At 41.7% G+C, this 13,524-nt stretch overlaps 1 protein-coding gene across 6 annotated transcripts in view; it reads right to left on the bottom strand.

Annotated features, from left to right (window-relative positions):
- QTGAL (queuosine-tRNA galactosyltransferase) overlaps nt 1-13,524 on the bottom strand; it is a 136,645-nt gene that overhangs the window by 7,561 nt on the left and 115,560 nt on the right. The window contains exons 10-12 of one of the 6 annotated variants that reach the window (XR_012663303.1): nt 6,051-6,119; nt 5,774-5,961; nt 4,151-4,226 (exon numbers count right to left, since the gene is read on the bottom strand). Coding sequence is in view for 4 of the 6 variants with exons in the window: in XM_075111048.1 (XP_074967149.1) it covers nt 4,152-4,226; nt 6,051-6,119 (144 nt within the window). In the remaining 2 variants the exon portion in view is untranslated. Of the gene's footprint in view, nt 1-4,150; nt 4,289-5,773; nt 5,962-6,050; nt 6,120-7,235; nt 7,368-13,524 lie in introns of those variants that run through there. The other 5 variants (XR_012663304.1, XM_075111048.1, XM_075111050.1 and 2 more) reach the window with 5 other exon arrangements.

The following is a 13,524-nucleotide window of genomic DNA, read 5'->3' as shown; positions in this document are numbered from 1 at the left end:
CCCCATAACCACCAGTCATGAAATCATGCCTGAGCTCTCATGTTTACTAACCATTAAAAAAATAATAGCTAATGACTAATGTGGAGAAGGGCAGGACAGGGCCCAGGGCACTAGGCTTTTTAAGCAAGGGCTCCCCTCACCTTAGGTAACCAATTTCTTATCTGAGCGATAACGCCCTGATTGTGAAAGATGTTGAGTACTTTTTACTTCTTGAAATCAAGAACACTTGATGAAATTTCATACCTTGAAGGACTCGGTCCTAGTTTCGCAATTCAGTCAAGGTCCCAGACCTTCATGGGTCCATCTGCTAAAACTTACCCCTCCTGTCACCAGGGATGCTACCCAGAAATGTAGGTCTTCATTACGACCTTTAGCCTCCACTAATGATTTCATAAACCCAAGATTTCCCAAGTTAGGACAGGGTACGAAACAGTTGCATTTAGCTTGCTGAAAATGAACCTGCTCTAAAGAAGGGTTAAAAAATATTTTTTTATACATATCTCTGTCTGTATCCCTCTATCTAAAAGATCCCAGGTGCTAAATAAAGCAGGAGAATTACGAACAATTCTCTCCTTCCCAGAGCCCAAGACTGAGGTGACAGAACAAGGCAGGGTTTTACAATAACTGGTCTAACAGTAAATTTACTGAAAACTTTCCACAATCAAACTAGTTTAATTACTGCGACAGGAAAAAAAAATCCCTTTCATTTCAGGCACTTGGAATCCATGCCAAAACAGGGCACAATACATGGTTTCTAAGCGTTTTGCTTTTACCTCAAAGCGAGAGAAAATACTCGGTGCAAACCCTTCGGTGAAGTGGTACCGCAGGCTGCTACACCGTTTCGACGAGCTAAAGGCGCACTTTTATTCTCTTCAGCAAAACCTTGCATAGGCGCGCGCACACCGAGCAGTTTCGGCTACAGCCCTTTGTGAAGCCATTTTAAAACGCAAACTGAGCGAGGATCACATAGGATGGCTGCTTCTTCAAAAATGATTTCATATGGTAACAGAGGAATGCCAGTGCCAGCGAGGGAGGAACTGCCTGAAAAAATAAATAAGCAAACACTGCTCCAAGTACACGGCCAGCGGAGTCGTTTCTTGCAAACAACCCACTTAGTAAACATATCTAATCTTCAAAATTCCCCTCTTAGAGCTGCATATAAACAGGCAGGTTTTGTCTGTACCAAAACTAAAAATAATCCCCTACCACAAACTGCAAAATAAAAGACAATAAGGCCCCAGGACACTTTCTTCTTCAGAAGGATGGTGATGAACTTCTGTTGGTAAATAATAAAGCTAAATTTGGAAGTCTGGGATGTTTAGGAATTTGTTAATGACTTTTGTTTAAGAAATTAGCTACGAGGATCTGCAGCTAATTCTGCCTTACATAAACTGCCAGCAGTTCCACGCCACACGGAGCTAGGTTCTAGCTGTTGCACTGTCGGCTCTCTACACAAGACATGTCCGTACATTCACTGGGGTTTTGTGCGTTTGCTTCTTGCGTGACCTGAAACACAGAGCTGGGGCAAGCTCCTTGCCCTGAATAGTTTGAAAATACAGGTCATTTGTAACCTCTCAAACCCAGGAGTTTTGGTTTTGCCCCCACAGTGTGCAGGAGGACAGCACCCCTTTTTGCAGAGGAATTTTATGTCTCCACGTAGCCTTTCACATCAGCCTGGGGCTTCAACTTGTAACAGCAACATTTTTTGCACAGTGCCATTTGATAAAGCTGGGTGAGCAGCATCAGAGAGGCAGCAAAAAGTATTGCAAAAAAGACGGTTTTCATTTGATGCAGTCTTAATATTTTATGTACTTATCCCCTAGCCTACTTTTTCCTGTGCTCCCTCTTTCAAAAAACATGTTGGCAGAAGGAATGTAGAAAAGGTGATTAAAGAAAAGCAAGTGGGCAGTGTTGCTTTCAGCTGTGCCTTCAGATGTGGGCTGCCCAGAAAGCAAGGCAAACTCAACCTATAAATACAGCAAAGACTAACCCTCAGCATCATACTTGGCCTGCACAATATCAACACAGATGAATGAGAGAGTTCAATGCTCTGCTCTTCTTAACCCATTTAGAAACCATTTCCTTTAGTGGTCAGGTCTAGAAGCTTGAAAGCTGCTGTAGACAGGATACCTGAATGTTTTAAACCACAGACATTTATCAACTTGTTTTGTTTTGGTAGAAGACTACTTTCCGTGACAAAACTACTACTGAAAACCGTGGCCATTTCAATCCACGCACAACCTTGCAAGTAGTAAGAGTGGGATTTCACAGACTCTGACAGCCTCCAGAAGACTCCTAACAGTAATAAAATACAGAAAGTATGACAACAGCTGAAAGAGGTGCCTAAAAACTATTCCTTCAGACCAGCTGCGAAACCCAACGGTAGAGAAAAGGAGGGTTGGTTGCAGAGCAGGACTCGGAGACCCTCTGATTCCGCTTCTCTCTCCACCGGGTTTTACACTCCCTGCACTTTGATACAGGTAGATTTACGGTTCTTATTTCTTAGGTTGCTTGTGGTTTCTCAGGTGATAACAGGGTATCAGGTAGCCCTAACAGAAAAATTTGGTTTCAGTTCTTTTTTATAAACTCGTTTTTCTAACAACCCGATTCTCTGTCTTCATAATATTAAATAATAGGCTATAATGACACAGGTTCATGTTACAAACTGGTATCAGCACGTTTAAAATCTGTAGAAAGGTAAGCTCCATGACGGGCTTTCACTACGTTGCTATGCAAGTCTATCAGCAGCGTTGTCTTGTCTTCCCAGTGCATAATGCTGCCGGAGCTCCATGCGCGTGGATCTTTCTTTACCTCTGCGCTAGGGTGGTTTTGCCACCAGCTCTTAAAACGCCAAAATCCACAGTAGCCACCGCGTAACTGAACCATGAAGTGAGAGGGGCGAGATGACTCGCCTGCAGTTTCTAAAGATTTGGCTCCATACAAATGTCTACTGACTTCCTTAAATTCACTGAAAAAGGGAGCTGCTTCCGAGGCAGATTTTAGAAGCAGCTTTACAAACTCTGAAACTGTTTCAAGTAGGTCAAGTTGTGTTTCCAAAGAAAATACTGCATATTACTGAAATGATACTATAGCCTACAGTGTTCTGTGATCAGCAAGTAAAAAACGCTCAGTGGCTGTAAGCAGAAAAATATACCGAAATCACAACTGAAGTCGGGGACCAGAGTTTTCAGGCAAGACGCTGTACAACAGTCTCACTGTAAGGGCTTCACAAATTAAATGTGCTTTGTAACGAGTCGCACAGATGTTTCATCTAGAGGCTTCCACCCACCATTGTACGTAGCACAAAAAATTAAATTAGTTGTCATATTACCAGCTTATCGAAGAGTCTATCGACCATCAGCAGGTGCTAATGCCCGAAAGTACTTTTGGGCTGGCTTCACAACTCACAGTTATGATCTCAGGGCTGATCGTAAGGTTGGGAGTGCTCAGTTAAAAGCAGACTGTACCAGAGGAGATTCAGCTACTCAATCTTTGACCACGTCTAGTCGGGCGTTAGAATGTCGGTGTTTACATGTAGCGACAGGTTTCAGTTACTGTTAGAGATATTTTTGCGAGCGTTTGCAACTAGAACGTATTTACTATTTTGCTTTAAAACTTCTGTGTTATCCCATTTGCTGTACTTTGCTATTTTAAATATAACAGCAAAATAACTGCTGGTTATCATCTTCTCGTTATGTCATTAGGTCAATTAAACCACTTGAAATAAAGTTACTGCAGCCAGGCACAGAAGAGGCTTCAGAATTGGCAGCGCCAACCAAAAACAGTTTTTAAGGTCTGATTTAAAAAAGAAAGCCTTTGCATACATAAGGCTGCAAAATACTAGGAAGAAATGAGGCCAGGTGGCTGGCTGTATATGCTCGATGTTGTTAGGCAAGAAAGTAAAACAGATCCAAGCTCTTTTACAGAGGATGTACCTTTTACTGTTCTTAAGACTACTTTACTTAATACTGCTGGTTTAAATCCCTGAAATACTCTGCACAATCAATTTGATAAAAAAAGGCATCTACAATGCATTTCAGTTGCATAGTAAAAGCTTCGAGGAGAAGCTCCTTACAGTAAATAGGAATGTCATTTCATAAGGAGCAAATGCTGATTAGGCACATAAAGCTAAGGCTGACGGTGGTACTCACCAGCTTCACGCAGATGATGAAAGGTGGAGTTGCAGCTCTGAAGTGACATACAGGAATTCTTGGCTTCGGTCTCTCCTGCAGGAAGAAGCAGTAGACTCAGTAGAGGCACACACTCGTCAGCTTAGTTTTAGGAGCTGCTAACAGTAAAAGGGGAAAAAAAGTATTTTGAGACCTCATGCTAAATAGTCAGCTGGTCACAGGCTTCCGCTCATTATTTTGCCAGTCGTTTCCAGTACCCCTTATTTCCTTACCATAGTCTTTCAATACAATTGTGTTTCTTTGACCGAAGTTAGACATTACACCAGATCTGAATTAAGAGCTTTCTGCTGTTGAAAGGAGGTCTCACTCCTCTCCTCCACTGCCTCTTCCTTACCCCCAACCTCTACTTTTTGCCCGTTCCCAAACAAGTCCCTCCTCGATCTGATCGCAAGGTACGCTGCTTTAATAGCCTACCCCATAAAAAAAAAATGTTCCTTCTCTTTTCTGGCAGGTTTTCTGCCACTTCAGTGAGCTGCATCAGCTTACTGTGCCATCAGAGAAGCATCAGAGCAGGCACAATAGCGGGTGCAAAGGAGAATCTCTCCCTCTCTGTGGGAGCTGTTAAATGGCTTATGCCCAAGTGGGACTTCACCATGGATCCAGGCTGCAGACTTTTCTAAGGATTCACAACAGGTTGCAGCACAATCTTCGCTATGACTGACCTGAGAGGATGGCTATGTCTTAGGAAGACAAATGCACAGGATCTGTAACGATGATGCTGACAGTATTACTGCACTGGCAGTGAGTCCTCAGTATTCCAGGTCAAAATCCTGGACCCCGGCTGCTTTCATGCAGCTGAAAACACTCAGTAGCTTCCCAGTACAGGCTTGGTTTTACAGTTACTCTAGTCTAACCACAAGCTGTACCTGAGGAGGTGCTGCTCCTCCTCTCCCTCTACCCCCCCCTCAGTCCTACTCCCATCAGAGATAAGGATCGTGCAACCTCTGGGTAATTTGATTCACAAGATAACTTGCAAAAGGTAACCCTTGATTTTGAGGATTCCCTTTCTGCCAGATCAGCTAACTGAATCAAATCCTGCAGCCACAAGAATGCTAGACCCACTGTAAACAGAGCAGCGGGAGTGTGTGGCCGAGGCCAGCGCGCGACGTCGGACCACCCCTGCAGTGAGCCGGGCTACGCTGTCATGTCAAATCGCGCTCTCCAAGGCTGCGCTCGCAGGGCGCGACCCAACGCCCAGTGAAACTAAGAACTGTCTGTCCCCCGACTGCTGTAGGGAAGGGACTGAATCTGGATACTCCAGGCCTTGAGCCAATTCCTGCCAGGAGATTAATAGTGCAACAAGACAACATTATTTTTTCTATATGGTTTGTTTATTGCCATCTTAATATCATGCTTCCTTACCTAGGGAATAAAAGATTGCTGCCTACAGCTTTAAAATTAAATTTTGATTTTAAACTTTAAACTTCAGTATCCCAAGGAACCCATCAAAGTTTTATTCAGATACGGTGAAACTAATATACAGATAGGTTACAATTAATCACAGAAGCTGTCTTTAATAGACACTTGACTTTTATCTATCACGAAAAAAAGTTCTACTCCCACTTAAAAGAAAAAAAAAAAACCTGTCAGTGAAGGTGATGTTTTACCCCGTCATCTGAATCCTTTCAGAGTAGATATATTTTTGTCACTCTAAACTGACTTCAGTGAGTGTGAGGTCCATGGCTCTGGCTCCGTAGTTCCCACTCCAGCAGCAATCCCCAGCTATCCAGTCTTCTGTCACGGCCTCCTGACCAACACGAGCTGCTACACCCTATCGAAGATCAGCGACGTATTCTTTTACCCCATTTCCCAGAACACTTCCAGATCACAGTAAAGAAAGCGAGAGCACTTGTAACTAACCTCAGATGCTTCGTAAGTGTAGAATCCTTTTGCTATTTTCTTTTCATCAACATCACAGAATGCAATTACCTGGCAAAACAGAAGCAGAGCATTTCAATACCATCCTTTGCTACCAGAAGATACTTCCCCTGCAGTGCATCTATGTAGGTGATGCTCCAGGCGCGTGAACGAACACCGGAAGAGGGCAACGCACCCCGGTCCTCCCACCGAGCTTAAGCATTTATTAAATCCTTTCCAGGTGTATCTTAAGGAGATGACCCGATTTTGCAGTTGTCTCTGAGCACGTTATGTTTTTACGAACATGAGAACAGGTGATGTAAGTGACTGCGTAAGAGAAAACATCTATGAGATCACCAACTTCATCCTCAGCGATATGCTAACGTAAACTAAAAACAGAGACTAGCCTCCTCTTTTGGGCACTTCCACTGAACGCCTACGGCTGGATAATACAAGCCTGCCTCTTTCTGCCCGCCCCAAGCATATAACGCAGCGCCAGGTACCTCAGTGTAACAGTGCCGCACGACTGCTTTGGATGCTCTGGTAATACCAGCCTCAATTCCAGGTCACAACACACCAAAAGTTCGGGAATTCCTGTGGTTTTGGACTTTGTATTTTTCAACTGAAATGTTCAGCAGATTTGGTGTTTAAACACATAATTACCGCTTCATTTTGGTTAGTCTCACTGTAGTTATGGAAGCGTGATTTGCAGCCCTAGTTGCCAAGTATTTCAGATGGTTTTTTATTTGCATTCCTCATAAATATGCAGGCAGATTAAATGCCTGCAATCCAAAATACGCAGTGGCCTCATTTTTGAGCCATCAGGTTGCCAGTAACACTTCGGAAGACTTTTTAAAATAAACATTGCTTTGTTTTCCTCTGACTTCCACTGGATCTATTCGTACCGTCTACACAGAACTCTTACACTGAAGCAGAACGGTTAAGATAGTTAAAGTCTTGCAGAAATCAATTATTCTGGTGAAAGCTGGATAGCAGTTTTCCTATCTTTTTAAGTGTTGCATCAAAAATTGATTAACACCACTTACTGCTGAGAAAATCTGAAAAGCCAAACAGCTGTTTATTAATTTATTAAGCTAGAGAAGGCTGCAAAAGGCTGGCTTGCTTTCTGTGTCTACAAGTCTCTCCCACACATTTTCCTCCTGTGATTACGATAGTTTTCTTTTACCTAAAGTGACCTCATTCTGTTTGCGCAGGGGAAACGCTGACCCAGAGCACTGGTGTCATAATGCTGAACTTCTGCATTCTTCGTTGCTACTTCACCCCGACGCAGAGCGCCACCTTTACAGCCCAAGGGCAAAACTGCAGAGGAACAGAGGTGTGTTATGTGTGGTCTCAGGCAACGGCCAGACAGAGCTCCATTCTCTTGCAATAAAAAAGTGTTTCTACACCAAAAATACTTTGGAGATATTTCCACTGCCCAATGGAACAGTTTTATATCTAAATCCTTAAATACCATAATATCACTTCTTCCCTTAAACTTCAGTGGAAAGTGAAGGCAAACAAAAATACCATGGGGCCACAAACACAGCTGAACACCACCACCATTCAAAGTCAATGTGGAAAATACAGCTAATAAACTTGAGGGGGTGGGCAGGGATAGTCCTTGGAACCACTTAGAGGTAGCCATTCATACCTGGAAAATAGGTTGCTTGAAAACAGGCACCCAAAGAAATAAAGAACAGAATGTTAAGGAAACATTAATTTTTCACTTTGGGGCTGTACGACTGAAGGAATCACGTTACAGGCCAGCAGATCCAGGCTTTGCTTTGGATGACCCTGATGCAGGGGTCGCACTAAGGACACTTCCCTCTGTTTCAGGCATTATAATGGAAATAGGAAGGAGGGAATTTCAGGGCAGTACTAGGAAGTTACTAGACAGTACTTTGTGGCTGATGCAGGCTGGGTTAGGCAGCAGTGAACACAAGCAACTCCTTCAAGCACAAAGACTAGGAACCAGGACCTTTCTTAGGCTTTCTTTTTTCCTCTTAAACACAAGTTAACACGCTTCACATCCCTGGCCCTATTTCCACAACTGCTGTAATGCTTTACTGTAGTTGAAAAATCAGATGGTGTGGACCAAGCACCATAAACTACATCCCGGCATTTCCTCTACCCATCTTCTTTATATGTGTACACACCCCCCTATATAAATATGTATATATGTGAAGGGAAGCAAGTAGAAGCCTGTTTGGAAAGAGAGATTATTTAGCTATATCCTTTTCACTCTGTGTTAACCACCTTTACAATTCTCCAATATGCCCCAAATCTTAGTTCCACTACTAATGTTTTACTGTCCTACAATCTGTGGCCTTTACAAACAAAATCTAGCAGGACATGTCTTCACTGTCAGCCAACAGGGTTCTGGGAATAAATACAGTCCAATATTTATCTTCTAATAATTGAGGCTATTTTTTCAGCTGCTTATACTCCTAGAGATTTTAAAAACCAAAACAAAACACCGAAACTTTTGACATAAGGTAAAGTGAAATTCTATACTTCAAGGTCAGTAACTGAGAACTCTGTTGCAGGATCTGTGCTGGAGGGTATCGCACCGTTCACCTTCAGCATGTTATAACACAGTTAACAGAAACCCTTGACTGGTGCACAGATTTCTTCTTAACACGAATGGCACTAGAGACCCAAAGATAGCTCTTGTATCGCGAGATTACCCATAATCATCGTACTTCCTCTCATCCTGTGCCGTAACTCACACTACCCTGTGTAGAAAATGCCGCAGACTGCCTTTGCCACACGAACCGCCCAGCCCCCAGACGTCTCCCACGCCAAACGCCTGCTAACAGCAGCTGTGTGAAAAAAAACTTGACAGGTAAGTCTGCGACCAATTTCCCTTGGAAGATGGAAATTGCTCTAACCCCTTTTTCAGTCACCACTAAGGTATCACCACCTATAATTTTCACTGGACTCAGCCAGCTTAAATCTGATATTTACCGTATTATAACACAGGTCAGGCTTGAACGGGCAATTTTTCTGCCAGACTGTACACCATGTGGGTGGCCAAAATGTAAGTCAACTATTTTTCTGACACACACTATTTATTTTCCAATTAAAGAAAATCTATGTGTGGAGTCTAAATACAGGACGCAGGCACAGTTGTTTATCCTATAAGAAGAACCTGAGGCATCAGGCTTATACGAGCTATTTACTTTACACTATTAGGATAAACCCAGTTACCTATTTATTTTCCTGCGTTAATGGGCTCTTTCTTGTATCCTTTATGAAGACCACCTATCCATACACAGTGTCTCCCAGGGAGGAACCTATGAATTATAAAGCTGTAAAGCAGTCTTAAGTTGGTTTTTTCCCTCTCCCTCTAGCAAAATGGCTCTTTTGCAATGCCTCTGACAATATGGCACCATTGAAGCTTAGACAGTCCTCGCCTCACACTTCAGTTTAAGGAAATATATAAATGATTACAAAGTTTTGTCTTAAACATCACTTGTATGAAAATCTGCACAATTCCAAAACAAAGAAAAAAGACTGCTATTTCTCTCAGCTAAAAACTGGAAGAGACAGCTAGGTATCTGTTATATACGAACTGCATAGTTACTGTCAGGGATCTTTATAAATATGGATTGCAACATACATTAACAACAGCGTAAGGAAAAAAGGAGAAACCGTTTTCTCCCTCATAAGAGAAAGTTTATAGGGCTCAAAAGATAAGATTTACTCAGAAAGAATCTCTGTCGGGGAAGACACTTTTGAGGAAGATAAAAGCACTTCTCTGGCTGGTTCTTTTTAATAAACACAGCAGCTGTGAGAAAGGACACACAGGCTGGGACCATCAGACCTCCCCGTGGTAGGAGATTAATGGGCGGCAGATTAAGCCTACTCCAAACGTACAACCTAAGAAGTCAGCCAGAGAGGGCTCAGGGTGCAACTGTAATTATCTGGCTGTTTGAGCTGGGCTACTATTACACAAGAATTAACAGTTTGTTTTGTACTTGACTTGTTTACTGCCTTGTTGGCCACCGCAGAGGATGATGCTGCCTTACATTCCCCATTCCACTCTGATTTCCTGATAGAAAAACTGAAAGATTTCATCAGCCTAATAACGTCCTTTTATGGTGAATGATGATCATAGGATTTTATTCCCTCATCATATTTTCACCTGTGGTCTGCTTTAGGTCTGTAATGATCATTTACAGCAGGCAACAAAAGGTAATCACAGCCACTTGTCACGGTCTGTTATAGCTGGAAGGTCGTGAGAGACAAGTTTTACAAGGGGGAGGAGGGTGTGTGAATAACTTAGTAGAGCATGACTGAAAAACGGACAACCCTTGTGATAAATGGTCACCTGCACATTGTCTCCTCTCCCTCCTCCCTGGTCTCACAAAACTTACCTTTAAAGAAGACAACCCGCACTCTACAAAATCCCGTATGAGCACACCTTCCCTATTGCATTCTCTCCACATCTCATGCAATCCTTCATCCATTTTAAACTTCTAGTGACCCTCTTGATTCTTCTATTTATAATTCTTTCATTCAAACTAATATAAAGCCTCGGAAGCACATTAATATACATCTCCACAAAAGTTAAATCAATTGTGGCCGTTCATGTCAAAACAAAGTAACTGAAAGCATTATAATGAAGGTTTAAATAGATACAGTTAATGGCAAACAGAACAAGAGACACACAGAGGCATAAACATCTTCCAGTATGCCACAAGTGGAACCATGGAACTAGCAAGCAGCTGTCCATCACGAGCCGAGTCATTTTCAGTATCAGGGTGCTGCTTTTATTTCACCTCTTTAGCATTACAGCTGTGAAGCCGCCGTGGGTTCCCGTAAATCCCAAGCGCACATTTCGTGACTCCGCTTAAAGACACTGTTCCATTAAAGAGAGCAGCATCTTCCCGCTTTGCACATCCACGTAACCAAGTTGCTCAAGCGAATTTTAATATCAGACTCCAACATGCAAAATAAACTTCTAAATATTGTACATACAAGACTTCCCTTATTACATACAACATACGACTGCCTTTATACGTAACAACGTGGGAACTAGTTGCAAGCGTCCCGTTTCGCTAGAACAGACAGCTACAGTAGTTACGCCAGCAACTCCTCCAGTGTGCACGCCTCAGCTGACAAAAGGGATGCTGCAAAAAGCACATCCTCCCGAATGGAAGCAGCAGGGAGACGGCCCCGCCATATTGCAGCATGAAGTATTTGCTACAGTCCAAAATGAAGCCTCTATTTTACCCCGTGTCATTTTAGGATGCTTTATACCTGGATTTGACCGAAGCTTTCAGATCTCACCCCCTCTTCTTGCTCTGTAGGCTCTCTTTTAACTCGCTTCCACACTGTCACTCTATCTCCCGCTCCACAGGCAAGGTGGGTGCAACATTCTTCCCTTTATGTTTCTTTGCTTTTACATGTCCCCACTTCAGTTTCTCAAACTGCCATTCACATGCTTTCAGGTAGTTAAAATGCTACAAAACTTCCACATTTCTTGCTTTTCTGAGTGAGCTGAAGGACCAGAGTTGAAGTACATGATTTACTGATGTTGCTCTTAGAAAAAAAAATGCAAAGAGAAACTAACAGATGATTTTTAAATGGTTAACGAGGTAGGAAAAAGGGCGCACAAAACACTTTCTTGAAACTTTCAAGTTTGCTGCTGGCCGATAGGGTTGTCCTACAGAAAACTTCACGGGCTGGCTGCGTGCTAGGACTGTTTCCATGTCACTAATTAGCTGATGCTTATTTTGTCCTTTCCCCCTCCTTTTCTGTGAGCTACTCGAGCACTATTTTCAGCTATCGGAAATGACACAAAATGTTAATGCTGGAGTTCTCTTTTTAGTTCAAGTTTGATGGAGAATAAAAGACCAGACAAGACAGCTCAGAAACCCTCCAGGCATATGTAGCATCCCAAAAACATTTGGTTTCCATCTTCAGCTGCAAATTATAGACAAGACGGATGTGTTTTAAACAAAAAAAGGTCTGTTTGACTTCATTCTTGCAGAAACGCTAATACTGAACCACTGTCAACTGCGTGAATCAAGAAGGGGATGGCCAGGAAACAGAATTTCCCTAAGAATACTGAGATCCTGGTAATTAATTCATAAAAAAACCCTACTAGTTGAATAATTTTTTTCTTGTGTTGCTGTTTTGCAAAAATACTGAGCCTTGGATTTTTGCCTGAACTCTCTGGAGACAAAGCGTTATTTTAATATTCACCATACAGATGTCTGAAGGAAAAAAGAGGATATTGCTTAGGTGTCCTCTTCTCTTCTAGCACAGCCAGAATTCAAATTCAGACTGTTTTCCAAACAGACTAAAGTAATAAAGTAATAAGTAATAATAATTGTTAGCGAGTATGAATGCACACAGACTGCTGCTTCCTGGAATGGCCAAAATTTTGTTTTCTAAGAAGCAATGCTGTTGGGCATGCAACATATTTATATTTTTCAAACATCCCACAAAAGCCTAGTCAGTATAAGAGATACAACTGCTTTGTTTATCAGGTTCTAAAAACACTAGAAACATTCTTTTCTGAAAAAGATGTTTTCTTACGTGTCCTAAGCTTGATAGTTCAAACTAATCAATTCTCTTCCTGAAGATTTAGTATAGTTTTTTTCACAATTAGAAAATAATACAGGCTGTATGTAACAGTTTTGGGATTTTTTTTGGGGGTGTGGGGGTGTTGTTATTTATTCTAGGAGTATGTGTCCCATATTTTCTACAGGTACTTCGTGCCAATTTAGACCACAACCCTGCTGTGAGTCCACATTCCATCTGAAATCAGTCTCATGACATCTAATGAAATTCTGAATCTCAGGAAAAGGATGCAGCAACAGTGAAACAAACCACAAGAATCTAAACTGACTTAAACTATAAAACCAGCTGAAATGAGACAGTTAAACTATAGAGCTTATTTTGGCAATTTTACCTGCATTTCAAAGGGTATTAGACCTTTTAAGAGCATACTGTTTTACACAACTGGACCTTCAGAGGAGAAAATGATAATTATATTGATGAAATACATCCTGTTTTGTCTTAAGGACCTTTTGGAATTGTATTTTAAAGGACTCTATTTTACATAACTGATGAATTCATACCCCAGGGCCTCCATTTACAAGACAACACTAGATTCTACCTGTAGATTCAAAATGATGCTGATTCTCTAGTGTTCTCATAATTAACAGAATATACGAAAGCTTGTATTTTGTTACCGTAGTCTTTAAAGGGTGAGACAGGAAAAGTATTTTATCGTTCTTACAGCTGGAAAGGACAAAGCAACAACTATTTACAACTTTTGTTCATATGGGATTTGAGACTCTCTGGCAAGAATTGAAGATTAGTCACAAAATACCTGAAGGATTTTTGAGGAAAAGTGTAACATGGAGTTTAACTAGCCTCCTTTTACTGTTAATAATTTTGAATAAAATGAAAACTGCCATGAATTACCTACTGCAAATTTTTTTAATTTATTTCCTGA

Source organism: Phalacrocorax aristotelis, chromosome 16, assembly GCF_949628215.1.
Source record: "Phalacrocorax aristotelis chromosome 16, bGulAri2.1, whole genome shotgun sequence".
Classification (NCBI taxonomy): Eukaryota; Metazoa; Chordata; class Aves; order Suliformes; family Phalacrocoracidae; genus Phalacrocorax; species Phalacrocorax aristotelis.
The sequence above is the reverse complement of the archived record's forward strand: the minus strand, read 5'-3'. Positions and strand labels throughout refer to the sequence as shown.